This window comes from Rhodamnia argentea, chromosome 1 (genome assembly GCF_020921035.1).
Source record: "Rhodamnia argentea isolate NSW1041297 chromosome 1, ASM2092103v1, whole genome shotgun sequence".
Lineage (NCBI taxonomy): Eukaryota > Viridiplantae > Streptophyta > Magnoliopsida > Myrtales > Myrtaceae > Rhodamnia > Rhodamnia argentea.
This window is the reverse complement of record NC_063150.1, coordinates 32,578,771-32,605,886: the sequence shown is the minus strand read 5'-3', so window position 1 is coordinate 32,605,886 and position 27,116 is coordinate 32,578,771. Positions and strand designations below refer to the sequence as shown.

The 27,116-nt window shown below is 40.9% G+C and overlaps 5 protein-coding genes across 6 annotated transcripts; 3 read left to right on the top strand and 2 right to left on the bottom strand.

Moving 5' to 3' along the window:
* Positions 1 to 1,413: 1,413 nt before the first annotated feature.
* LOC115752822 (galactinol synthase 2) lies at positions 1,414 to 3,850 on the bottom strand. Its single transcript, XM_030691207.2, has 3 exons — positions 3,443 to 3,850; positions 2,035 to 2,355; positions 1,414 to 1,921 (listed from the first exon to the last, which is right to left on the bottom strand). The coding sequence occupies exons 1-3, from the start codon at positions 3,785 to 3,787 to the stop codon at positions 1,565 to 1,567; spliced, it is 1,023 nt and encodes a 340-aa protein (XP_030547067.1). The 5' UTR covers positions 3,788 to 3,850; the 3' UTR covers positions 1,414 to 1,564.
* A 3,613-nt stretch (positions 3,851 to 7,463) lies between these two features.
* LOC115752821 (chloroplast stem-loop binding protein of 41 kDa b, chloroplastic) lies at positions 7,464 to 11,171 on the bottom strand. The gene is made up of 10 exons (XM_030691206.2): positions 10,907 to 11,171; positions 10,392 to 10,526; positions 10,188 to 10,274; positions 9,987 to 10,077; positions 9,786 to 9,840; positions 9,329 to 9,389; positions 8,941 to 9,162; positions 8,550 to 8,666; positions 8,361 to 8,450; positions 7,464 to 7,864 (listed from the first exon to the last, which is right to left on the bottom strand). Exons 1-10 carry the CDS (start codon positions 11,015 to 11,017, stop codon positions 7,685 to 7,687), a joined length of 1,149 nt encoding a protein of 382 aa, XP_030547066.1. The 5' UTR covers positions 11,018 to 11,171; the 3' UTR covers positions 7,464 to 7,684.
* A 973-nt stretch (positions 11,172 to 12,144) lies between these two features.
* On the top strand, positions 12,145 to 15,882 carry LOC115752820 (AP-3 complex subunit mu). 2 transcript variants are annotated; one of them, XM_030691204.2, is made up of 8 exons: positions 12,145 to 12,285; positions 12,453 to 12,546; positions 12,730 to 12,840; positions 12,941 to 13,030; positions 14,224 to 14,471; positions 14,647 to 14,856; positions 15,156 to 15,363; positions 15,473 to 15,882. In XM_030691204.2, the coding sequence occupies exons 1-8, from the start codon at positions 12,251 to 12,253 to the stop codon at positions 15,716 to 15,718; spliced, it is 1,242 nt and encodes a 413-aa protein (XP_030547064.1). In that variant the 5' UTR covers positions 12,145 to 12,250; the 3' UTR covers positions 15,719 to 15,882. The 2 variants fall into 2 exon arrangements, with proteins under 2 accessions (XP_030547064.1, XP_030547065.1); XM_030691205.2 differs by lacking the exon at positions 12,145 to 12,285 and having other exon boundaries at positions 12,489 to 12,598.
* Positions 15,883 to 19,548: 3,666 nt separating this feature from the next.
* LOC115752816 (alkaline/neutral invertase A, mitochondrial) lies at positions 19,549 to 24,006 on the top strand. The gene is made up of 6 exons (XM_030691198.2): positions 19,549 to 20,685; positions 21,323 to 21,482; positions 21,676 to 21,887; positions 22,465 to 22,958; positions 23,078 to 23,126; positions 23,256 to 24,006. The coding sequence occupies exons 1-6, from the start codon at positions 19,897 to 19,899 to the stop codon at positions 23,580 to 23,582; spliced, it is 2,031 nt and encodes a 676-aa protein (XP_030547058.1). The 5' UTR covers positions 19,549 to 19,896; the 3' UTR covers positions 23,583 to 24,006.
* Positions 24,007 to 24,396: 390 nt separating this feature from the next.
* LOC115752817 (putative pentatricopeptide repeat-containing protein At1g56570) lies at positions 24,397 to 27,116 on the top strand. Its single transcript, XM_030691199.2, has 2 exons — positions 24,397 to 25,305; positions 25,482 to 27,116. Exons 1-2 carry the CDS (start codon positions 24,694 to 24,696, stop codon positions 26,688 to 26,690), a joined length of 1,821 nt encoding a protein of 606 aa, XP_030547059.1. The 5' UTR covers positions 24,397 to 24,693; the 3' UTR covers positions 26,691 to 27,116.

The window sequence follows — 27,116 nt, the reverse complement described above, 5'->3', positions numbered from 1 at the left end:
CATAAACGGATGGAAAAAAAATAATTAAGACTAATTTGTTCCTCCCTAAGATGGAGCCGGGCCGGGGGGGAGGGGCGAGAGGATTGGCACCTACCTCATCCGCCGCTAGAATTGAAACTTTATTTTTTTGGTCAAAAATTGAGACTTGAGTATGTCGCATTCGAAAAAATTGTTTAATTATTTCTGAGCCTATCGTATGGATGCCCATTCAATTTTAAAATTTTCAATTTTGTTAATTTGATTCTAAGCTTTTGTGCGAAATTTCAATATAGTCATTTCGGTTAGTTTAGTCAGAAATCGTTCATTTCTATGGGCTAATTTTCCCTATCGCAATTAATACATGCTGCTTGTGCAATTTCTTTTTTTTTTTTATCCATAGAAAAGATTCCATTCATCATTTGAGAGGTATATAGAAGGCCTTCGAGTATAGCAAATACAAAATAACTGCAGAACAAAGCAAATGCTAGAAAGAAAATAACAAAGCATATTCTGCAGTTAGAAGCACACTCTCATCCCTCAAGAATAGATCTACCACCGTAAATCATCGATGGCCGATCACCGGATTCAGTGATGAATACACGCCGAGATCTCCCAATCCATTTGTAACGGTGCCTAGGGTCAACGTCATCACCTTCGCTGTCCAAAAAAAAAAACAATAAATCAAATACAAAAAAAAAACACAAATCAAATACAAGTAAGGAAGGCTCAAATCTATATTAGATTTAGTTTTTTTTTTTTTTTGTGTGGTCAGAATATCTAGATTTAGTTTGGGAGAGCAAAATCCTCAAATCTTGACATAAATTTAGATAGGGAGAGAAGAGCGGCCTTATCTTGGAGAGGTTGTGGAGTCACGTCACAAACATTTTCCTTAGTGGCTGTCGATTAGACGGATGATCGAATTGGTCCTCCACATTAACCAAGATCAACTACAGAAATTTATTCACACACAAACTCTCAAAACATATCGAGAGGAAAAAGAAAAGACAATCAAGAAAATAAAAAAAAAAGGATTAACTAGGCTCTCTACTTCTGAAACTGAAGCTGAGAGCATGGAGAAGAGCTTCAAAAGAGGTAACTTTGGGAGATGAGGGGTTTGCCAACAGAGAGAGAGAAGAAAAAACCCCTAGCCTGGACCTTTTCCAATCATTCAAACATTTAATTGAACTAAGGAGAAACATGAATAATCAATTGTTTTGTAAATCTGTTGTTCACCCAAGAGAAGACTGAATCACCTGGTTAAGATCAAGTAAAAGTGTGCTCTTTTCATTTTCACCACATATATGGATGAATGATTCTAGGTCTGAGCTAATTTAATTCTCACTATATCATGCAACACCACACACACACACACACATAATCAACACCTAGTGAAGCATTCACAATCCAAACATAGCTCACCACAAAGCACAGAACTAGAATATTGTCTATCCCAGACTCCTTCCCTTACAAAACAAGGGCCTTGCTAGTCAAATTAGAAAATTAATTAAGCATCATAAGCATAATTAAATTAATCATCTTTTAACTCGCGTCACGAACTTAATAAACACCCGCGACGAGCTTATAATCAAGCAGCGGACGGAGCGGAGAAACAATCGCGGACCCCAGCCTTTGGCAGCGCCGCCAGGAAGGGCTGCAAGTCTGCGGGCAGGGCGTGGTCTTGGCCCGCAAAGTTGTTGTAGTCCAGCGACTCGTTGTCGAAGATGTCCCACCATTTCTTGACCAGCGCTTTGATGTCGTCCCTGTCCATGTTGGCCTCCTCGCCCGTGAACCGCCATGGCTTGGACCCAGCTGCGCAGTAGTGAGCCACCTTGACCTCGTCGAGCACGAAGTTCTCGGGGTGGCGCCACAGCATGGCCATGACGAGGTTGTAGACCACCGGGATCGGCTTGTACACATTCCTAAAGTACATGTTCAAGAAGTCCTGCGACGAATTTCGTGACACCAGAATCAAACATCTAGCAATCCAAATCACAACGGTAGTCCGACTTCGGAACGTCATGGGATCACTCAGAATCGAATCAAGATCCATCCTACCTGCTCAGCAAAAGGGGTAGGCCGTGTGATCTTGACGGTGTGGAGCAGGTCACGGTAAGTGTTGAGGTCCGGCTCGAACACGAACATGCCGGCATTGAAGTAGAGAGGAGGCTTCGGGCCGAGTTCTTCGGGCCATCGGACCTTGTCCGGGTTCTGTTGGCAGTATCCGATCCGGTTCTGAGGCGTGTGGCTCCACGTCTTCTCGCAGAAACAGTCCATCACGGCGTAGAAGTTGCCGCTCGGGAGGTCGAAGAGATGGTCTATGTTGTCGAACACTTGGATGTCCCCGTCCAGGTATATCATCTTGCCATACTCCACAAACTGCCAATTTCGACCAACATTTGGAATAGAAAAAAAACACTTGCCTAAATTAGTAACTCAAATAATGACTCATTTTGTAGGGAAAACTGTCAGAAAAGCCCTTAGTGCCAATTTAATTTTAAAACTTTTGATTGTGCCAATTTAGTCATACAAAGTCAATTCCATCCTTCTAACTAGTTTTAGCAGACAATTTCTAATTATATTTTATTTTTAAATTTTTTTGGTACTCTTGTCCTTTTCTTCTTCTTTTTTTCTCTTTACCTTTCTTTTGTGCAAGGGCTGGCCTCACCTAAGCAAGGTTGGCACTCGCCAGGGTGAGGATGATCGCCAGCGGGGGCGAGGCCAACCCTTGCCAAGCAAGGCCGTCCTCGCTGGCTTCGCCAACATGGCCGTGGCATTCAAGGTAAGAGGAGTAAAAAAAGAGAGAAAGGAAAAAAATAAAACGGGGACAAAAGTTATTATTTTAATATAATTAAAAAATGTCAACATTTCGCACCGATCGTGCCATGTGTCGAATATTCGGCCAAAACTAGCCTGAAAGATTGAATTAGCTCCGAATAAAAAAATCTAGAACTAAATTAAGATAATTAAAATGTTTATGACGAAATTGACATCGCTTAAGGACTTTTCCGATTCCTTTAATTTGTAAGGTAAAAGACTAAGTGAATCGTAGTAGTTACACATTATATTGAAAGATTACATAAAAAGCGTTGTATATATGGAGCTGGACAACTAGCAAAATCTAATTAATTACCTTAAGTCCACGCCAATTTTAGTAACTAATGCCTAATAACAATAGGAACATGGTGGAGAATAGCTTGGAAATTGGTCTTATGCGGTAAGTGCGAAAAAATATATCAAAACGCTAATTAAAGGAGATTTATATTTATTTGTTTTTATCCTTTCCTTTTTGGTATTTAATACTACAAATCTACACGTAGTGGATGTATAGCGACGCCTAACATGCTTAAATTTACCAAATAACCCCCTTCGATAGCCAAGGAACCACTTCAAATAGCTTATAATCCCAGGCCCAAATATGTCAAAGTGACAATAGGAAAACGTGTTGCGCATGCAAAGCGCTTACCTCCCAAAGACGAAGCTTAGAATAGTTGATGACGTAGTAGGCCATGGCGAACTCAGTCCGGTGGCTCTCCGGCGGGTGCACCGGCTCGATCTCCCTCACCACGCACCCTTGCTCCACTAGCATGCGGCGGTGCTCGGCCGGCACGTCGGGCAGCGTTGCCACCACGAGTGGGTTCTTGCTCTTGGCCTTCCTCAGCCCCTTGGCCAGCCCTATCACCCCCTTCACGTAGTCGCCGTCCCCCGCAAGGAACGTCACGTACGCTCGGCTCTGCGAGGCGGCGGGCCTTGTCGCGTCCCCATCAGGCTTGGCAGCAGCGACAGCGGCTCGAGTGATGTCTGGCGCCATTAGACGTGGATTATAATATGACGGTGCAGAGTGAAAGATTGATTTTCGAGAACAAGGTTGAGAATATGGTTTGGCTTGTGGGAAGGTGGAGTGATGGGGTTTATATAGAAACTTAGGGTTATTTTATTTAAGGAAAGTACACTTAAAATTAAAATAATTTTAATTAAATGAAAAATTTATAATTTTATTTTCGGAAAATCTTATGAGGCGGAATTGAATTAGGATGTTCGGACCGCCCCAAAGATTCGGCGATTTTTAATACACACCCCCACGTGGACATAGTCAATTTGGTCCCATGCAGTGAAACGAACGCTGTCGTTTCCTTACCGTTTTCGGTTGACGCGACGGATAAAAGTCGTTTCGCTTTGGCTTTCTCTAGTCTATTTTATTCATATCAACCTTGTGTATTTGAACAAAAAAAAAAAAAAACTTATACCAAGCTTTATCCACAAAATTCATTAAATTCCTTGAGAAACGATAACGTACATGTGTCCTTGATGCCTCCAACTTCGCTCGGCTCACTCAATCCCTCTCGCCTGCATCAGGTACTTCTTGCTCGACGCCTCCCGATTGGGATCCTTGGAACCAATCGGGAACAGGACTGGACCGACAGTCCTATCCGGTTCCCTGTTCTTAGGGTGGCTAATCTGGTCCCCGATTCCGAAAAATGAGAACCGGACCATTGGTCTTAGTGTCCGGTTCTTGAGGGAAATCAAACCGGATCGAAAATCAATCACTCCTAATTATCGTCACCACCGCCTTGTCGGGCACCACCTTTCCATCCCTAAAAATTATCAAAAAAGATACATAAATCTTCTATACTATTTTTTTTGCCAATTGGGTCCTAAATTTTTTACATTTGTGCTAATTCAGTGTATTAGGTTAATTTTCCTGGAAATCACTAACATGGAAGCTAGTTGTCCTCCATAGTGACCGACGCCGACATGGACATTTTTTTAAATAATATTAAATACTTGTAATTCGTTTTTTTCTTTTTACCGGCCATGTCATGTAGGACAGTCCACATCTATGTTGACGATTCCCAGCTAAAATTGATCGAATGAACTGAATTGATATAAATACAAAATGTTTAATGCTCAATTGAAAAAAATTATAATTAAATTTGTACAAGTACTATATATTAGTATTTTTTTTAGAATTTTCCTTATGAAAGTCTGTTCCGATCCTTCCGGAGGCAGTCACCTCATTCATTGAGTTGGAGGAATCTATAAGAGGTCAGCCCGTTATCCATTGCATGAAAGAACATTTCTTATTCGCGATCCGATATCGTTGTGCCATGCCTACTCTTCGCATGATACGGGGATCATCTCCTTCCCAGTTCCGAATATAAAGAGGACGAGAGATTAGAGGATCGTTAAGGCAACACAGCAACCGAAATCATCCCAAAAATGAGTTTGTAATGTTTCTTTTGAAATATAGCAGGATCGCGCGAAAGTATAGAACAAGAAAAATATAAAAGCTGGTCTAAGCTGGACCTAGAACACCCGTCGAAATTGATTTTCTAATTTTTGGATACTGAAACTTATCTTGCATACCATAAAATCTGAAATCGAATAAGTCCGCTATCGTTGTGTGTACTTCGCATGATACGGGATCATCTCCTTCCCAGTTCCAAATATAAAGAGGACGAGAGGTTAGAAAATCGTTAAAGGTAAAACGGGTTCACAACTTTCCCTGCTCTCTTCTTTTTTTCTTCCCCTTTCTTCTGGCAATTTGACTGAACAAGAACCTTCTGCAACGCACGCAACAGAGTGGTCGACACTTGGCCGAATGACTTAGCGGTGCCGGCTCGTCCGATCCTCGCTCTGGTAAGGCTCCCGTCCACGTTCCAACCTTTTCCAGCTGCCCCATGAAAGTTGGATGGTTCAGTTAAAGTCTTTGGATAAGGATGTGTGGTGGGACCGAAGTCGCAGAACGAAGAAGATGACGAACTGTTAAAGAGGATAATATAAAACCTTGGACTTTAAGCGAGATCGTGTGACGTGATTTAGGTTTTGGCAGTTGGTCCTAAGAGAATGACTTCCCATCAACTGAAACAACCGTCAATCTTTTTCTGAGGATGAATCATATGTGCTTGCCGCCCTGATGAAAGGGATAATGTATGAAAAGTTTTTCCAAGATTTGGACAGGAAAAAGCTGAGCGATTAACGCGGTTTAGAATTTGACTAAGACTAATCAACTAATAACCCCCTTTTTATTTGGCCCACACTAATCACTCGGCCTTTGGGAAAACGTGTAATGGTTTTTCCTCATGAAAGTCGGCCTAATCATTTGTATTGCTTATAAGAATGAACTAATATAGAATATTTTCATCACCCACGAGAATAATTAGGCATAAATTATTATCAATAGTAAAAAACACTTTTGTTGACTAATTTTTGAAAGAGATATCAATGATTATTTTTTTCGAAAAATGTTTTTCAAATAATTACAGCATCGGCACCAATGGTGCAAAGAAATCGTTGTACAAGTGGCTCCGTACACAACTAATTCGAGAGAGTGGATATATCCTCAAATCAAGGACAAAAAATGAAAGAGAAGTTGCAGAAAAATGAAGAAGTCTGGAGGACTAAAATTTGTATTGTGTTATCGAGACATGTAAATGTAAGATTCAAGAAATCACAAAATAGGAAAATGATATTTCTTTTCCTGTTTGCAGACTGAGGATCCAATCTTGTGGATTGACAGAATCAATCAATCATCAATCCAAGATTTGTACAATCAATCTAAAAGATCAGATCCTATCTTCCACACTCACTCTCAAACTGGCAGCTTGTATATGTCGAAGACGCCTAGCTTGCCCATCAGATATTGTGTTGTAAAATTTTAATTATATTGACAATCGGCATGTGTTTATTTTTCCTTTTTCGATCGAGATCTTGTTTTTTTTTTTTTTCCTTACAAAGATTTTGACGGGTCAAAGAAATTTAGTTCCTTTATATCATCAGCTGACACCATGATTACTTTTCCAGCTTAATCTCAACCAGGATTTGAAAATCCTGCTGCATTCTCCAGTAATTTTGGGAGCACATCAAGGGGGGGCCTTCTCTCCCCCAATTTCTTTAAAGTGGACCAAAGAAGCAGTTGAAAAGCCTTGAAGCAAAGTGGCGAGAGCTGATAGGCCAATTCTGCACCTCGCGATGTTCTGCTAGCGCTAGGCACTCAACTTTTCTTTTCGGGCCTGATGGGATAAAATGAGTTCAGGCCTAAACTTTGTGCATCTTGTTGCTTCCCTTCTGATGCCATATTTGATATCCCTACATTTAGAGGGCCCGCAGATTTTCTTCATTTTTTGTCCGTCTTATCTTTAACTCTCATCTTTCTAAATTTTGTTATGCTTTTTTTGCAGAGAGCAAGGGAGTCGAACCCCATACCTATGATATTGGCGTCCCCACACCCTCAATTCATTTACCAATAAGGCCGCATGTCTATTAGAAAGGTCTGACGAATTTGGCAAACAAAATAAAAGAGGGCTCCCAGTATTGAACAGTGATTTGAGGTTTCGATGGAAATTAAAAGAAGCACGAAAAACCGGAGAGAAAAGTTAGGTCTTGGATGTTGCTGCTTTTCATCTTCAGCAGATGGTATGCCAAATTGTTAAACCGGGTCCAAGGTATGAACCTTCCGGCTGCAAAACTCAGCAACAGAGTCTCTCTCTAGCAAAGCATTTCTGAACATATTTTTTTTCTAGTTCGATTTAGAGCTACATAATGCAACAATTACATCTCTCCAATATGACTTTGCCTAAAGGAAAGCTTTTCAATTTGCAGTTAAGATCATGAAGTCATGGAGGGCCTAGCGAAAGGAAAAAAGAATAGCATAGGGCAGAAAGAAAGAGAAATCTGTATGACAGCATCGGAAAGGGTTTGAATCTGTCTAGGTCTGAAGGACGAGACTCTTTCCGAGGATCATGTCGTCGGTGGTGAAGTCAGCCTCTTTTCTGAACGTCCCTCGGCCAAAGTCTAGGTTGTAGGAGTCTGCAAGGCCTTCCACCAGGTCAAATTCTGGTTTCCATCCGAGCACACTCTTCGCTTTGTCGACTGACGCAAAGTAATGCTTCACCCATTGTTGAAATGTGAGTCACATATTAATGCACATAGCATTGTATCTTGAAGGGTTTCTAGAGAAAATGTACTATCTATTGCAACCTAAAGAGATTGAATTAGCAGGAATTTTTTGTGTTCTATTAATTCTATAACATCTGGAGGGAGGGAAAAACCGCCCTCCTTGGAAGTGAATTTCGAGTTTTTACCCTTCCTGCTGATGTGAAGCATGAATGACCAATGCATCTAGAACTGTCCAGGTGATTCTTTAAGAGTTTTAGCTTCAGAACATGCATGAAAAGGGTTTGTTCATAGGAGATTATGCGGGATGACAGATCTGTGGTAATGAATGTACTTCTGGTGAAGTGCTATTTCCTGTAAACGCGTTATTTTGTTCCGTTTTGAAGTTGGTCATAAGTCACTATCTATAGTTACTCGAGGAATGTATCAACTCCATTTCCTGCATCAAGAAAAATGAAAAGAAGCACATGATTTTCTGTCATGTATACCTGGTCCCGGAATGGGAATGCCTTCTTTTTCCCAAAGTCGAACTCCTTGGGATTGTAGTGGATGATTTCAGGCTCCGGAAAACCAGCAGCCTGAAGAAAACATTACAGAAGGTTAATATGTATGGGTAATTCGAGCCTGACACTAGCTAATTCCTAATCCTTTCGGCTTTGAGCGGAAGCCAGAAGTACCTTGGCGCATGCTTTTGCTAGACCATTGAACGTCACGTACTTCTCTCCCGAGATGTTAAACACTTGCTTGCTGGCTTTCTCCTTACCAAGGACCTGAAAAAATGCTGTTGCCAGATCCTGTTTTCACAACCCAATCACATTATATCTCTCCATTTGTAAACACACAAGTGAAGTCTATACAGTAGTTAAAATGGGAGAATCGACTTGTGCACATTCTCCTTTTCATTTCATAGAAGCAAGATGTTCTCATTATCTTTTCTAAATCTAATTCAGCTCTAACTAGCTCAAAGGATTAGAAGATAATGAGGATCATACAGAGGGAACTCGGAGATAGTTGGTCAGTCACAAGTTTATTGGAGACTGACAAAAGAGAAAAGTAGCAACTACCGACCTTAACGTGGCCAAGCTGAGTAATTTGCATTCCAGAGTTGGGAATTGGAATGGGGCGGCCTGCTTTCAGACGGTGGAAGAACCACTCTTCGACAGGGTTGTAGTTCAAGGGCCCGTATATATACACCGGCCTCAGTGAAGTCCAGTTGACACCACTTGAGGCCAACAAATTTTCGGTTTCAAGTTTACCCTTGTGCCTACTCTTCGGATCAACTGCATCTGTCTACCATTGTGCAAAAAGAAATTTGAAGAGGAGTGTAAAAATAATATCAAGAGATATGCCGAGAATGAAAGGAGAAGAAAAATGAAGTCATCAAATTTCTGTCAGACCTCAATTATTTACGCATGCCCTGAGAATATTTGAAGCTATGGTATCTTAAGGAACATACCTCACAGTGAGGCATATAATCAGACTTGAGATAGACACCAGCTGAAGAGCAGTAGATGTACCTGAAGATAAGTAAAAGCTTCTTCATATGTCATTACATCCCGCAATTGTCAGAAAGCATTATATGGAAATTTCCATAGCATGCAATCATTCATAAGCAGTCTGATTGCATGAGACAAAGTGCAGGTGGAAAGGAAGGTGAATAGCATTTCTGTCCTATGATTTGAGCCCAGCAAACCTATAGCTATACGCCGAATTTCATAAGCATCAAGATCGCAAAATTTACGAAGTTTTGTATGATGATGCCGTGGCTAAAATTAGATTTCCGGGAAACAATAACCTGAGTCTAAGAGCAAGACAATCGCTCAAAGGAATCTGATAAGTTCTAGGAAGTTTAGAGTAACATGATAGAAAGAAACGAATTCCGATCACACCAAAGAGAGGAAGAGAGATAGTACTGTTCTAGTTTTGGCAGGGCATCCAATATTGGCCCGACTTCATCCGCCTCTCGTCCTGTAAATGTGAGAAAAATCTTATTCATTATTTGGAGGAGATGGTTATTCATTTATGATACCTAAAAGCATAGGATCACAAGCATCCCGGCTGGATCAAATCATGTGAATATCAAAGGCATTGAGAGACAAGAGATCACTGCATACCGTTAATATCATAAACAACGTCAAAGTCTTCTGCAGCAAGACTAGATTTAACAAAATCAAAATCCTTTCTGTCTCCTTTCAAATGCAGGATCTGACAGAGAAAATTAGCATCAGATAAAAGAAGCTCAGTACAAATCATTCTAAAGCAGAACTTTGTCGAATAAATTATCCGCAACACTTGACTACGCCCAGTACAGTTACCTTAGATGAAAAATCAGCGTAGTCCTTTTCCGACTCACCGGGCAATTGTTGAGTGATGGGTGCTTTTCCTCTGGTAAACAAAGTAACCTATCAAAATAGCAAGAAAAGCAGTGAAGGCACTGAAAGGTGTTTGAAAAGAGCAAGGTTCATGGAAGATTGACACGAGAAACAACGAGGAAAGGATGGCACACAACTTTCCGATACCTGATGACCTTCCTTGACAAGTAGTCTCGACAAAAACACACCAATGAAACGGGTGCCTCCCATTATAAGGATCTTCTTATTGCTCGATGCAGTAACCTGGAGTGCTCCTTTAGGCTGCCGTACCTTCCTCTTATACTATAACAACATACAATCAGCTTTAGTTTGAGCTGAATGAATTTCCAATTTTTTTCCATGTCAGAATTCTTCACCAGATGATCAAATGCAAGAAGACCATCATTGAATTGTATAACAGGAGTTCCAAGCCCAAATTGGAGCCCTCAGAGTTAACTTCCATTAGGCATATAAAGCTATAAGACTGTTCTTGCGGTCATTTTGCATAGGGAATGATCATGAATACTGGGAAATGGCATGCTCGTCTTATTTAATTCATTACAGAACACCAAACACAGAACCAAGATGATCAATGTCAATTTGAGCAAACACCCAGTAAAGAAAAATGCCAAAGTTTCAAGATTTCTTGATTGAAGTACTGAGAGAGAGAGAGAGAGAGGGACCTGAATGCAAGCACGGAGCCGGGCGCCATTGAAGTCAGAGAAAGAAGAAGGGAGGAGAGAGAGGGAAGAAGGCGGGTGGTGTTGAGGCTGCACTGCCACCAACTTTGCCATGGCTCACTCTCCCGCTATGCCCCTCCCTCTGCTTCTTCTTGCACGTTTCTTATGAGACTTGGAAAAATCCTGGGTGAGGGAAAATTTTCCGTATCTGTGTTGTGTGTGTGTGTGTCCATGCTTTGGTCTCGCAATGGTTTTCTCTCATGTCTGTCCAGTTGGGATAAGACAATGACCCAACCCAGCTTCGGTTATATCCACACACAAACCCAGCCTCACATTCTTGTTCTTCTCCTCCTCCACTTTTTTCTCATTTTTATAGATGACCGTTTGTTTTGTGTTGTGCCCTTGAAAGCCTACTGTGGCCACAAATCAAAGTGATGCTCAGCATTCATTCGAGCCACTCTGAATTCTCACATCTTGACAAAACCGAGAAAACCACGACACTCGTTCCCTATCCTCACCCTCTTTTTCATTCTTAAAGCTTTGTACCGTACGAGAAAAAATGAACCCATCCCCATTAGTGAGGTGTGCAGAGGAGGTTTTGGCATACCAAAATAGTGTCTGGCCAATTGCCATATACGAATTTTAATAAATGGAGAGCTTACCTCTATCGCATATACTGTGTTCTTGAAATTTTGCAGAACCGATAGATTTATCGAGTATGTGTAAGTTATGTATCGATCGGATCATTAAACTTCCTCACTTGACTTTTAAGATTAGTCATAAGGACATACTTGTCCATCGACGTGGCATAAGCTAGAACATTTCCTAATTGAAGCTCACAGATCTAATTGTTCGGCAGAGTTTCATGTCGTTTAAGGATGTGCTTGTCAATATTGCTGTAAACTTTTGCTGTGAATTTTATAATCGATGTGGACTTAGCTTGAGCTTAGAGTCAGTCTGATTCGTTCTCTATCACTGGTAAAAGAAAGTACAATTCGTGTATAAATCAGAAAATAAAAAAAAATAGATATGCTAATAAAAAGAATCAAATGTTTGGAAATTCATCTATAAGGAAATGTACTTTAATTGTCGGAAAATATGAAAAATGTAACTTAGCAGTAAAAACAATATACTAAAGGTTTAAAATATGAATACTGTTGGAGATTATTTTTACTAATTATTTATTAACAAGGTGTTACAAAAGTTTATTTGACTTCTTATTCTTAATGAGGATGTTATCTCGCGTTTACTGCTAAGCTAGCTTTTCTTCGATTAGCCAAGGTCTGAGCTTTTTCCGATATCGCTGCTTGTTCATTCTGTCCGAGCGCCCGACAGAGGTAGAGCGAGATGTTGCAGTGCATATTTCTCCTGTCGGATTCCGGGTATGAAACATCAATCGATCCTGCGTCGATTTATTTCTTGCGATGAAAAGTTGTTGCTTTCTTCTTCTTCTTCTTCTGTTATTTATGCTGGATTCTTGAAACTGAAATGAAATCGGTTATCCTCAACGGAACGTAATTCTGGGTATTTGAACATGGATTCGTCACAGAGAAGTGATGCTGGAGAAACAGCTCACTGGGCATCGTGTGGATCGGTCCATATGCGCTTGGTATTGGGATCACGCCATTTCTCAAGGAGACCAGGTTCTTCTTCGCATATTATCACAAGCTCATTTCCGCTCGTGTATCTGTAACGGTACAGATGCACTAGGCTTTTCTTCTTTTTTTTGGGCAGAATTACTTGATTACATTTCTCGAAGTGTTCTTTTCTCTCATGGGTTTTACCCTTTCCTTTCCTGGGATTGGTTGATTGTTGCCCCCATACAGCTACAGCCCGTGATTGCTTCTCCAACGCATTACCTTTTCCAAATTGTTCGCGAGGGCATCACATTTTTAGCTTGTAGCCAAGTCGAGATGCCGCCTTTGATGGGCATTGAGGTACAATACATTTTAGGCTGGTATCAATGGGCTGTAGGATAGAGTGATGGGGCATCGAACAAGACGGGGACCTTTTTTAGTTTTAATTGCTTGGTTTTAGTTTCTATGCAGAGTAGCTGATGTCCTCGCGGATTACCTCGGAGGGCTAAATGAGGATCAGATAAAGGATAATTTTGTTATTGTTTACGAGGTAATGTTTTTTTGCTGATCGTGTGCTATTTCTTTCTTCTTTAAGTTTAAGGAGGCGAAAGCAAAAATGATGCTTAGCTCTTTGTTGCTTCTCCCCGCAAATTTTATGGCTCACTGTTTTGACGGTCCAAGTTACCGGCATGTCATGGTGAGAGGCTTATATTCAAAATATACATTGGTGTATGATATTGTCCTAGGAACATGGCAGATAAGATATGCAAGGGTTGGTTTATGTTTTTCCAAGTGCATTTAGTTCTCCTGTCACCTGAATCGAGTAATGTAGATATTGAGTAAAGATTGACATTGCTGATAAACTGACTTGCTGTAAATGGTGCCTTCATTTTATCTGTGACCAAATGACCTTAAGACTTAGTGTTAACTACAATGGAACATGGGGCCTGACATTCAGTTGCTTCAGTTCATTACAGCCACTTGTAGCCAGATTTTGTGCGTTATTGAAGCTATGGTTATCATAAATACTGAAGCTCATTGCCCGAACTTCCATCTGGTTGCACGTCTTTATCATTCCTATGAAACATTGGTGAGCACAGTGAATGACAGTAAAAATGGAAAGCACGAGTGACTGATTTGCCATGTTGCAAGAGAGAACTGTAGCTTTCTTTGTTCTTTGTTCTTTGTTTTTTTTTTTTTTTTTTTGATAAAGCTGTAGTCTGCTTTCAGCTCACTAATCTGCATAACCTGAAAACTTTAGTTTATTTATCGGTTAAGAGTATCCCACCAATGCCCTGTTTGTGGCTCCTGAGGTAGTCTTCTTCATAATGCATGCCCAGTATCTTGAAACTGTTCTCTAAATGCTGTCCAGATACCTAGTTTGATATGCAAAGTTGCCAATTTAACTTCTTGTAGGATGATGACAGCTTACTTCGTTAAATGCTTCTTTGAGTTCTGTTCTATCCCTTATGACCATTGAAATGTCAATTCAGATGTATCGGTTGTAATCTCTCTCTGTCTTTTGTCTTTGATGAAACTCATCAGGGGATTTTAGCCGATACTGTGCAGCATATGTTCGCTTGCATTTTGTAATTATGAAGTACCTCCCCCATTGTGATTTTGAGCTTGTGAGATCATTTATCTTTATTTTGTAACACTTCCCCTTTTAGCAAGTCATCCACTTGTTTTGCCTTGTCACGTTCATTGAGTGAGAAGTAAGAATTTATCTGGTGGAACGTGCAGCTATTGGACGAGATGATAGATAATGGTTTCCCACTCACTACAGAACCCAACATTCTCAGAGAAATGATAGCTGCACCTAATATTGTAAGCAAAATGTTGAGTGTTGTGACTGGCAATAGTTCGAATGTGAATGAGACACTTCCTGCTGCAACGGCATTGTGTGTTCCGTGGAGAACATCAGACCCAAAGTATGCTAACAATGAAGTTTATGTTGATCTCGTGGAAGAAATGGATGCGATCATTAATAGGTATTTTAGCTGAAAACCTCGATGATCTTTGTTAAAGGTTCATATCTTTTTCTTTTAAGCTAACTTTACCATTTTCTCTGTCTTTCCATTTTCTTTTTAATGACTAACATGTAGCTGTATATTTCATCTCTTCACCCAGTTGACACTAACGAATACTCTCTTATGCATTTCGTAGGGATGGTACGCTTGTTAAATGCGAGATTTATGGTGAAGTTCAAGTAAACTCTCATCTCTCTGGTCTTCCTGATTTGACTCTTTCATTTGCAAATCCCTCTATTCTGGATGATGTGAGATTTCATCCATGTGTTCGGTATCGACCATGGGAATCTCATCAGATTCTTTCATTCGTCCCTCCTGATGGACAATTTCGGCTCATGAGTTACAGGTGTGAAAATATGTTGTCCATTTCCAGAAGTATTGTGAATGGTTGAAACATCATGAGTTTTGTTTAATTTAAGTGGCATCCGAGCTTGAATGTGAATGGCCTTTGCTTGATTTAAGTGGTATCCTAGCTTGTAGGTAAGTTATTTCGAATTTACAACTGCCACATTGAATATGTATCCTTTTGGATAGATTGACTTCAGAAACAACCTCGTGCTTTAGGTGAAAACTTACAAAAATCTTGAGCTCTGTCCGTTGTTTATCAATTCGTCTGCTTTAAGTTTGCTTATTTTTGTTGTGCAGAGTTAAAAAATTGAAGAGCATCCCTTTGTACTTAAAGCCGCAGCTCACTTCAGATGCTGGGACCTGCCGATTAAGCCTGTTAGTTGGAATGCGGAACGATCCAGGAAAGACAATTGACTCAATCGATGTGCAATTTCAATTGCCTCCTTGCATTTCAAATGCTGATTTGAGCTCAAATTGTGGAACAGTTAACATTCTTTCAAATAAGGTACTTGCTAGTGTAATTCAATAGTACTCACCCGTTTGATTGTTTGTGGTGCTTGTCTTGCGCCCTTTTCATTGAAGACTTTATCCCTTTGATTCATCCATTTCCACAGACATGCTCTTGGATAATTGGACGGATTCCAAAAGATAAAGCCCCTTCGTTGTCGGGAACATTAGTCCTCGAGTCTGGACTGCAGCGTCTTCATGTCTTCCCTACATTCCAACTGCGTTTCAGGATAATGGGCATTGCTCTGTCTGGTTTGCAAATAGATAAGCTAGATCTAAAGAATTTGCCTCATCGTCCTTACAAAGGTTTCAGAGCTCTCACTCGAGCAGGACACTATGAAGTGAGGGCATGATGTGCTTTAATTCACGGTGAGGCTCTAACTTGGAGGCTTTCTTACTCAGAGAAACGAGGGATTGTCTGGAGGAACGTTAGTTTGTTTTCGTAAATGATCTGGGCACAACTTCACTTGAAGTATTCTCTGTGATGCTATTGCTGATTAATGTTGTACTTCTTGACTGCAGAGTGCTTCAGGTTTAGGAGAGTTTTTTCGGTTCTTCTGCTTTTTGCCCTTTCGGTATGTAATTTTACACAATCATGAGCCTCTAAATGTGGTTTCTTTGTTTGTGACCCTTCTGTGAAACCATGCACATCAATTAAAAAGAGCGAAACTGAGCATCCAAGACCAACTTCCAGACAGAACTTTGGCGATCCCGGGGCATAACGGCTGGTTCGTTATTGTCGGCATACGATTTCATGTTCACCTGAAACAAAAGGAGATCCTTTCCACTAGTTATTTTGGAACCAGAAACCAGTGCTCAGGGAGGCACCGGAAACTGCCATTTCGCGTGGTGGATAGTTTCCTATTCTCAAATGGAGGCAATTGGAAATGGCAACAAAATAAACTCGACTTGAGACTACATTTTCCGCTCATGTGCGATCCTTGACGAGGTGGAAATGATACTAGACTCGTGCCCAACGCCTAGTCTTGTTGACATGAATTCTGTCAAAGTACTGGTTGAGTACTTTCTTTCCAGCTTCTTCTGGTGAACCCAAGTCTTCAACACTCTTTGCACCTGGATTGTGAAGGAGCACAATCCCACCGAGACATTTTAATCCATAATGGACTCTGGAGACGATATCAGCACCAGCAGCTCGGACCTGATCCCAGTTCTGCGGATCCTTGAAAGAGTAGCCGTCCAAGGTCCATCGATGTACTCCCTCAAACCAAAAGACGGCTGTACATATGCAATGTCCAGCAAACCGACTTGTGAGAAGAGATAACTGGACAAGATCAAGGCGAACGCATTCCTCCCCGAAACAGCAAAAGCTGTGGTCTGGCTATACATCAGAAGATTTCAAATCGAAGTAGTTGCTTCAAGCTTAAAAATCATGCAGCCAAGCAAAGGTACACATGCGCCCTCGCGGCTTATATGCAAAGCTAGGATGTAAAATCAACCTCATCCGTCAGTTGCGAATGGAAACTTGAATGGGAGTTTAAACATCAGTAACGAAATCAACACTTGAATGAATTTCAGCTTCTAATGATGAGGTTTTCCACTGAATCCGTGTACTTTTAACGCATAAGAATCTCGGGAACATCACCTGATATTCATGCATGGTGATCGATGGCGCGAATGGATTTCGGAATCCAGAGGACATTACCAATAGGTCCAAAACATCCAGCGCGTAAACAATCTGTCATGGATTATATAACCATGAACAGTGATTTGATTGTGACCTAAGAGAACCAAACAGAGATTGACAAAACGGAATCGAGGTGAAACGCCGGAATGCGATGCCCGATGCAGAAACATGCGATGCTCCTCCAGTGTGCGAGAAACTGAAACTACATAAGATTCGTCAAGTTGTCGTGCATGCGTCGTTTTCAAAGATTCTCAGAAACAATTTGACGAACGAATGATTCCCCATTCCTTTTCAAGATCATAAACTTCCCCCAAAAAGTAACCAGGCTCGGACAATGTGAATGTCAGCAGAAGCTCATGGTATTCATCTTCCCCACTTGCCATGCCATGCCTGATTTATGTGCTTAACATCAATTACTTCACAAATGCAGCAAGATTAGGCATCTTCGCAGAAGACCCAGTTAAGAGAGAGTAGACCTGCATGAGAGTGGAATCTGCCACCAATGAAGTCGGAGGAAGAGGAGACAGAAGGGAGGGTGCTTCTGCACCGCACTCGCCATGTCGCTCAACTCGAGCTCGACAACTTCAGGACTTCACGAGCTTAAAAATCTCAACTTTTTTGGATTCTCTCGTGTTCTCCGATCGCCAGGGTACTTCGGAATCTTCGGATCTCCGTGGCTCTTGCGAAAAACGATTCACCTGGGATTCCGATGAACGTTCCACGTCGCGGTTGCGGACGTGGCACGCTCGCCGGTCGCATGTGGCCGCGTCACCAGCATCGGTTTTCGGTTTCGGAGCCCTCCGCCGCGAGGAATTTTTCCGGCGTGGCGTCCGTCCTTCTCTGGTCCATGAAAAGTCAAGAACAATGACTTGGGAAAGACAGGCCACTATTAATGTGCAACGTGGCGGTTCGTTGGTGGTAGTAAGTTTTCCACCACCAGCTCAGCTAGAAGCAGGACCACGGAAACGGTGGATGCCTCGTCATGGACACGTCATCAATACTCATCCCTCTTTTGGTAATCAGACCGTGCGACTCCCCAATTACAAAAGATTTTTCTTTTTCTTTTTTTTACAACAAGGCTTTGGTGTTTTTTTTTTTTTAATAACAAGGCCTTGATGTGTTTCATGACAAATGAATGGCTTAATTTTTTTTTTTATAAATCGTTTAATAAAATGAATAAACGAAAAATATTTTTATCCCCTATAAAAATATTTAAAAATAAATTATCTTAACTTAACAAAAACTTATTTTTATTGATTAATCATTTAAAACGACACAAGCGGTCATTTTAAGAAAAATAATTTTAAAATTATTTATTTCCGGAAAAACAAAAAGACCTTAACTTGGGTCTCTCGTAAAACTTTTAAAATATGTAATATATTAAAAAAATATTGCTAAAACTTTGATATTAGTGAAATGGCCATTTTTTATTGGGTCATGTAATGAATGGATCTTGCTTATGTTGATAGCTAATAAGAACGGGGCCGTGCCATTTAATAAGAAATCTTAATACGCCTAATACCATTGTATTTTATTTGTTTTCAGCCAAAGCTCCGTTTGTTTCGCGGAAAACAACTTTCAAAAAGATGTTTTATGATTTTTTTTTATATTTGGTTCGCGAAAAATAAGCTAGTCTAGGGAATTATTTACCATCCACAATAAAGACTCCTTCAAAAAGGAGAAAATATTTTTCTCTTTTTGAGAAGAGGAAAATATTTTCCCTCGTATTTCTTCTCTTAACTCATTCACATTCATTTTCTTTTTAATTATTTTTTTAATTTTCTTACTTTTATAGTTTTTATTTTTCTTTTAATTTTTCTCTTTTTTAACTTTCTCTGCCCATAGCCAGCCACAGGTGAGGCTCGGTCTCACCGACTATCGCCAACGCCATCGTGGCAGGCGATCGGCTGATAAAGAAATTAAAGAAGAAAGAAGAAGAAAAAGAAGAGAAATATAATAAAAAAAATAATTAAAATTTTGATTTTTTTAAATAGAAAAATTGTGCACATTAGCAACAATCATGCCATGTAGGATGACCGGGTTCACATCAACAATTTTTTTTTATCAAAACACGATGCATAAAATCAAATTAGATTTTCCTTACTAAACAACAGAAAATATTTTTTAATTTATTTTCAGGTCTAAATTGAACACCAAAAAATATAATAATTTTCTTAGAAATTGATTGCTTGAAAAATATTTTTTTAAAAAGCGCTCTTTTTTCGCGAAACAAATGGAGCTAGAGTATCCCAAAAATGCGTCAAAAGGGGAACCCACACAACAATTCACAAGCCATTGTCTATCGTCGTCCCAAAGTAAAGTGATTTATTCAAGCTTTGTTCATTTTCCCTCTTTAAACCGTATTGAAAGCTGTCCATTATATCATTTTCTGAAAATGTAAACACTCTTTTTATGGTTTTCGAGTGACAGTTGGAAAACATATCCTATTTTTACATAAACTGTAAATTAAGACATTTTTATTTTCTTTAGGAGGGGCAGTGAAGTAAATTCGATTTTTTCACCGTTAGCCATTCGTCGTCTCCAAGGCAACGGAAAGCCTTCGTTCTCTCTTCGCCGCCTATATGAAAACGGGGGAGCTTCCATTTTTGCGACCCCTTTGCTTTTCGTGTCTTCCACCACCAAAGTCAAATCCGAACTTCTCTTTCTTCTGCAGCCACAAAATCTGCTCTCTCTCTCTCTCTCTCCTACGATATCTCTCTTTGTAAGTGAAACCCACGTCTCAAAATTCGATCTTTTCCGACGTCTGATAGCGCCTAAACGAGTCATATCTGCGTATGCGTAGATTCAGTGGATTGTTGAATACGTCTTCATCTTTATGCGACTTCGATCGGCTCCTTGTCTCGACCCGAATCGATATTGCTTGTGATGAATATGGTTTTTTATCTGGGTAGCTCGGCCATGAAGCCTGCTTGTCGAATTCTGTTTGCTACCAGATGTCCTGCACCATTTAGATTCATTTCTGCTAAGTGGAACCATGCCGGATCAATGGGTGCTTTATCGAGCTTTCGCTTCGATTTCGGTCGATGCCTTTTTCACACCAATCCTTGCCGGGCTGTGAATATCGGCCGCGCAGTTGATGAGGTCCAGAACACTTTTTGCTTGCCCGGGTCGGGTTTTGGGCGGTCCTGGAACTTATTGGGATCACGTGGACTTCACGGCGATATTAGTCATAGAGGGGTTATCGCTGTTGCTGATGCTGTTAGGAGTTTATCGACTTCGGTGGAAACCCGTGTGAATGATAAGAATTTCGAGAGGATTTATGTTCAGGGTGGAATGAATGTGAAGCCGCTGGTGGTTGAAAGGATTGATAAGGATGAGAATATTGTAGGAGTGGAGGATTCTAGTATAGAAGTTGTTGATGATAACATAAATTTGGAGAAATCTAAGGCTGGTCTGAATGAATCCAATGATGTTAGTGCTAAGAGAGAGGAAAGTCAGGTCGAAAAGGAGGCGTGGAAGTTATTGCAGGATGCTGTTGTTATGTACTGTGGTAGCCCCGTGGGGACCGTGGCAGCAAATGATCTGGGGGATAAGCAGCCACTGAATTATGATCAGGTGTTTATTCGCGACTTTGTGCCATCTGCCCTAGCCTTCTTGCTCAAGGGAGAAGGAGAGATTGTGAGGAACTTTCTCCTTCACACATTGCAATTGCAGGTCCGTCTTTATATTGCGTTTGCTTCACCAATTAGTCCTTGTGCCCATGTGTATATGTCTCTGAATTTCATAGGCACGTATCTTGCTGCTAGTTTCTCTCAAGTTATTAATTGAATGCAATTCAAACCTCTCTTTACGTCGTCGCTTGGTATAACTAATATGCTTTTCTGATATTGAGTGCTCCTTGCCTTTGTGTCCCCTCTACTCTTGAGATTTTGCTGCTTTTGGTGTGAACTTACTTTGGGCTATTGAAAGCTCTGTTAGCTCATATCTGGTATCTTACTTATTATGGGTATGCAGTGCTCCATGAGTTTGTGGCTTTGCACTCTGCAAGTTTGTTTCAGTGATAGTTTGATTCTCCAGGATGCATGCGTTTCAACTTCATAGTCTCTGAGAGCTATTCTTTCTTCTATGGTATGAGGCATTGTTATGCTCGATTTGAAAATACATTGTTTTGACCTGCTGCCTTCGTCATAAAGGAAAATTCGTAATTAGCTCAAGGGCTGATTTTAAGAGATGCACCTTCTGTGTAGTTGAGTATTTCAAGTAGTGAAGATTGTCTATGATTTGGATTCCAGAATATGAATAATTTTGAATTGTGCCGAAGTCTGAACTCTTGTATGGCATTTTTTCTCAGAGTTGGGAGAAGACGGTGGATTGTTACAGTCCTGGGCAGGGTTTGATGCCTGCAAGCTTTAAAGTTAGGACCGTGCCTCTGGATGAAAATAAAGTTGAAGAGGTTTTGGATCCTGATTTTGGCGAGTCAGCTATTGGGCGTGTCGCCCCTGTTGATTCTGGTTAGTCCGCTATGAAATATATAGATGATTCTCTATAGTTTAGATCATGATTGTCATCTAACTATAGAGAAATGTCTAACTTTGACTTTTCTGCTTAGCATCCCATTGACAAACAACTGCTTTTTCAACATTTCAATTCTATTGTAGCTATTTAGGATCTGACTTTGTGGCTTGCTTCTCAATTTCTTCACAGGGTTGTGGTGGATTATCATGCTAAGGGCTTATGGGAAGATCACTGGTGATTATGCATTACAAGAGAGAGTGGACGTCCAGACTGGCATCAAATTGATTATGAACCTGTGTTTAACTGATGGTTTTGACATGTTCCCTTCTCTGCTTGTTACTGATGGGTCCTGTATGATAGATCGGAGGATGGGTATCCATGGTCACCCTCTGGAAATTCAAGTAAGTGAATTAGGATTTAAGCTGTTTGAAATTCCAATCATCTGTCAGTGCTTGTAAAAGTGAGAAACATTATCAGTACCACATTTAGATAATTTAGAAAATTTCTAATACCATTGATATTTGGATGGTAGGAGAGTACGCGAGGTCTTGTTTTCTGAACATTAAAGAAATTCTTCAAAAAGGATCATGTACCAAGCAAAAAGAATAGTATACTTCCCCCAAACCCCTCACCCCGGGGCCCTTTTTTTGTCTGTCTTTGCAAGTTACAATTGTACCTTGTATGGACTTATTTTTTGCCATGGTAATTTTAAATTGTTTGGAAGAAGTACTGTTTGTTTTCGTATTCTGCAGTTATTAATACGTACCTAGGCCGGGAAATTTTTTCCCTGTGAACATAATGGCACATTGGATATATCAACTCCTAAAAGCAGAAGTTAGAGTATCCTCTCTATTTGGCTGCTGATTTTCTGTTTCTTTTTTACCTGTTATCTTATCTGATTTCTTTTAAAAAGTTTGCTTTCACTCGTTTCACTGAAAAGTCGGTTTGTTTCAATCACTAAGCGCTTTGATTTGTCAGGCTTTATTCTATAATGCACTGCGATGCTCTCGGGAGATGCTTAGTGTAAATGATGGCTCCAAGAATTTGGTGAGGGCAATCAACAATAGGCTGAGTGCTCTCTCTTTCCACATTAGAGAGTATTATTGGGTAGATATGAAGAAGATAAACGAGATTTACCGCTATAAAACAGAGGAATACTCAACAGATGCCACCAATAAGTTTAATATCTATCCGGAGCAAATTCCCTTGTGGTTAATGGATTGGATTCCTGAGAATGGCGGTTATCTGATTGGCAACCTGCAGCCAGCTCACATGGATTTTAGATTCTTCACCCTCGGGAATCTTTGGTCCATTGTCTCCTCATTAAGTACCCCAAAGCAAAATGAAGCCATTCTGAATTTGATTGAATCCAAATGGGATGATCTTATGGGGCATATGCCTCTAAAGATATGCTATCCTGCTTTGAAGCGTGAAGATTGGCGTATTATTACTGGAAGTGATCCAAAGAATACGTGAGTCTATGCTTTGTTGCAATCCTGCTTTCGCACTTAATTTCATAATTTAATTGATTGTTGCACATTATGTGAACTATTGCCATCCACTGACAAGGAATTCCATCTTTAATGTCCAGTCCTTGGTCATATCATAATGGAGGCTCCTGGCCAACCCTTTTGTGGCAGGTGAGCTTGATCTACCTACCTTTTTGAGTATTTCTCAACTTAAATGGTTTTCTCAAACTTGACGTACATTATTTCTGCGTTATGCAAATTCTAAATTACTCATCCATATATTGTCCTGTTTATGTTTAGTTCACGTTGGCATGCATCAAGATGGGAAGACCGGAATTAGCCGAGAAGGCAGTAGCCTTGGCTGAGAAGAGACTTTCAGAGGACCGTTGGCCAGAATACTATGATACTAGAACTGGGAGGTTCATTGGAAAGCAATCGCGACTCTTTCAAACATGGACAATTGCTGGTTTCTTGGCTTCGAAAATGCTTCTGGAGAACCCGGAGACGGCATCTAATCTGTTCTGGGAGGAGGACTATGAGCTACTTGAGATCTGTGTCTGCGCACTGAGCAAGTCGGGAAGGAAGAAATGCTCTCGAGGTGCTGCGAGGTCTCAGATACTGGTATGAGAGACCGAGTTCATGACCAAACACGCGCGCTCTGCTTGATCTTCGAATGATTCCGAATTACGGATTCTTGTCTAACAAAACTACATTCTTTTGAAGGCGGAAGAACGCCTCATGTATTTGTACAGTTACTGAGTTTAGGATAGACTTGTAGAGCTTGGAGCAGCAAATCCTTACTTGACAGTGAGAGCATGAGTGTCGCGGGTCATTTGTACATAGGTGTTAACTTGTTAGCCAATCAATTACTACGTTGATTGGGAAAAATTGTGTCCAAGTGAAATGTGGTGATGGAGATAGGAAATTTAGCAAAGACTTCATGTGATTCTTGATCTGTAACTTGTACACACCCAATAGTGTTCGCTTGCACAGAGAGTGTTCAAACATTTTGTTCTTAGTTATCTGAGATAATGTCATTTCTGTCCCGCTAGTCTGTGGTGTGCTGCCCATTTTGATATCTATAGTGGTAATAAACTCTCATTAACAGCAACTTCTCTGTTGAGGGTCAGGCCTAACTCACTCTTGCCATATATGTACATGATGCCTCGGACCGACGTCATAGATCTGATCTCCATATTCATCGAAAACAGAGATAATACGTCGCCAACCTCCATTTAATATAGCAGGCAGCGCATTCCGGTAGATTTTGGAGTTTCATTTCCACATGTTGGCCAGGGTTGAAACGCTTTTGGGAAGAAATTACAGATTTCCTTATCTAGAAAAGAACAAGGCAAGCTCATCCTATAGTCGACTTGGTAAAAGTTTTTTTTTTTTTTTTAAATTTGTGCTTGATATAATCCTCTAGAATGAGTCTTTACACACTATAGAGATCTTAAATCGGCAGCACGGACCCTCTTAAGCGAGCTTATTGACCAGGTTATAAGTTATGAACAGTAGCGAGCCCGCTTGGTTCCGCCCTCACGTTGAGACTCGGGACGACAGTTGCTCACCAATCACATTTTCATCCACTTGTGCTTCTTCTGGACCGTGCTCTGCCATTTTCATTCGGCGCGAAATTTCGTCTCAACTGTATCTGTGATCTGAGACGGTTTTGATGGTCATACCAATGAAGCGGGGTCGTGCTTAGGGAGGCTATGAGCAGGCACGGCACCCATCCATGAGTGCCAAGAAACTGCTGTCGACAACCCATTACCAGCCAATACCAAAAGTAGTGCTCAACTCACTTAGGCGGGTACGAAACTGCATCGCCCAACCAAACCCACCATTCTTGCCGAAGGACCCGTCGGTTTTATCCACAGACTTGGTGAAAACGTACTTCGAGAGTGGACTAGTGAAGGAAGCGCGCGCCCTGTTCGACGAAATGCCTCATAGAGACGTTGTCGCTTGGACGACCATGATTGCTGGCTACTCTTCTAATAACTGCTACGAAGAATCATGGGCTGTGTTCTGTGAGATGGTTCGGAACGAGAAGGGGCCAAATGAGTTTACTTTATCCAGTGTCTTGAAGGCTTGCAAAGGAATGAGAAGTCTTTCACATGGAGCGTCAGTCCACGGCTGGGCAATCAAGCTTGGCTTGGATGCGTCCATGTATGTTGAAAATGCACTTTTGGACTTGTATGCTACGTGCTGCTCTAGCATGGACGATGCCTGCATGATTTTTCGCCATATTCATGCGAAGAATGAGGTCTCTTGGACAACATTGATCACTGGGTTTACCCACCGAGGCGATGGCTATAGTGGGCTTACCGTGTTTCGCCAAATGTTATTGGTATGTGTGTGTCAAGTCTTGAGCAACCACCTTTCATCAATTTGCTTTGGATGAAGTTAATTTGATCTTTTTAACCAGAATGTGGTCATTTAGATTGCCCGCAGTTCATTTTCCTCTCAAGTGGTCTCAACCTAAACTAGCTTTTCACATTATTTATTCGCTTTATGTCAAATCAGGAAGGAGCTGAACTGAACCCATTTAGCTTCTCCATTGCAGTTAGAGCTTGCGCCTCAATTGGGTCGCGAGTTTTTGGCCTGCAACTCCATGCATCAGTTGTCAAGCACGGGTTTCACTCCAATCTACCTGTCATGAATTCTATTATAGACATGTATTGCAGGTGTTTTTGCTTATCTGAGGCGAGTCAATGTTTCCATGAAATGCACGACAAAGATGTAATCACATGGAACACCTTGATAGCTGGATATGAAGGACCAGATTCTAGTGAGGCGCTTCTTATATACTCTAAAATGGAGTCCCGAGGGTTTCAACCGAACTGCTTCACATTTACAAGTGTTACGGCGGCCTGCGGTAATTTGGCACTTATGAAATGTGGACAACAGATTCATGGGGTAATTATTCGGAGAGGACTTGAGGGGAGTATGGGGCTTGCTAATGCACTTATTGACATGTATGCCAAGTGTGGAAGCATAAATGATTCACATAGAATATTCATTTCTATGTCACACAGGAACTTGCTCTCTTGGACATCTATGATGATTGGATTTGGTGCTCATGGACATGGAAGAGAGGCCATTGAGTTGTTCAATGACATGGTCAGGTCAGGCGTAAGACCTGATCATATTGTATTTATGGCCGTTCTGAGTGCTTGCAGCCATGCTGGTCTTGTGGATGAAGGGTTGAGGTACTTTGAACTAATGGGTGAATATAATGTTACCCCAAGCCATGAGGTTTATGGGTGTGTGGTGGATTTGCTTGGCCGTGCAAGGAGAGTGGAAGAGGCTTATCAACTGATAGAAAGTATGCCATTTAGACCTGATGAGTCAGTGTGGGGTGCTCTTCTTGGAGCTTGTAGAGCACACAGACTTAAGAAGCTGGGAAAATTGGTGGCACAGAGGGTACTGGACTCGAAACCAAGGTTGGCCGGAACCTACGTGACCCTATCAAACATTTATGCGGCTGAAGGTAAATGGGGGGAGTTTGCACGAGTTAGGAAGTTAATGAAGGGAATAGGTAGCAAGAAAGAGACTGGGAGGAGTTGGACAGAGGTTGGAAACCAGATTTTTAGCCTCATTGCTGGAGATAAAATGGTTCCTAGGGTGCATGAAATTCTTGGACTGCTAATTTGGGACATGGAAAAAGCGGGATATGTGCCTGACCTAGATAATAGTGACAGGCCTAGCAAAAGAAAGAAAAAAAGAAGATAGTACGGACTGGAAAAAAAGAAAAGAAAAGAAAGATATAGCAGCCTGAGAATCAGGGAGATTAGAGCTCTCCCTATGCGTCTGCATGATTTGCTAATTTGCCTGGAGCCGTCACAGGCAATTATTGATAATGCAGTTTTGAAATTCACAAGCAGCTCAAGATGGTAAGAAAACAAATTGGCATTGTACTATTGAGGTGATTTCAGTTGGGAAACATAGATGTCCTTCATCAGTTCAGAGTCAGAAGCAGAAAAGCACAGAGGAACATCGTACACAAATTGATGAATGGTTGATCAAAGCTTTAATTTGTGCGATTGCTCCTGTTACCCATTTTTTTGTCTCCTCGGGCTAAATTTTTTGTGAATTCAACCTGTAATCTGATGTTGAATTAATTCATAGAAGCTGTCCAGTTGAAGCCCCATTTTCCCC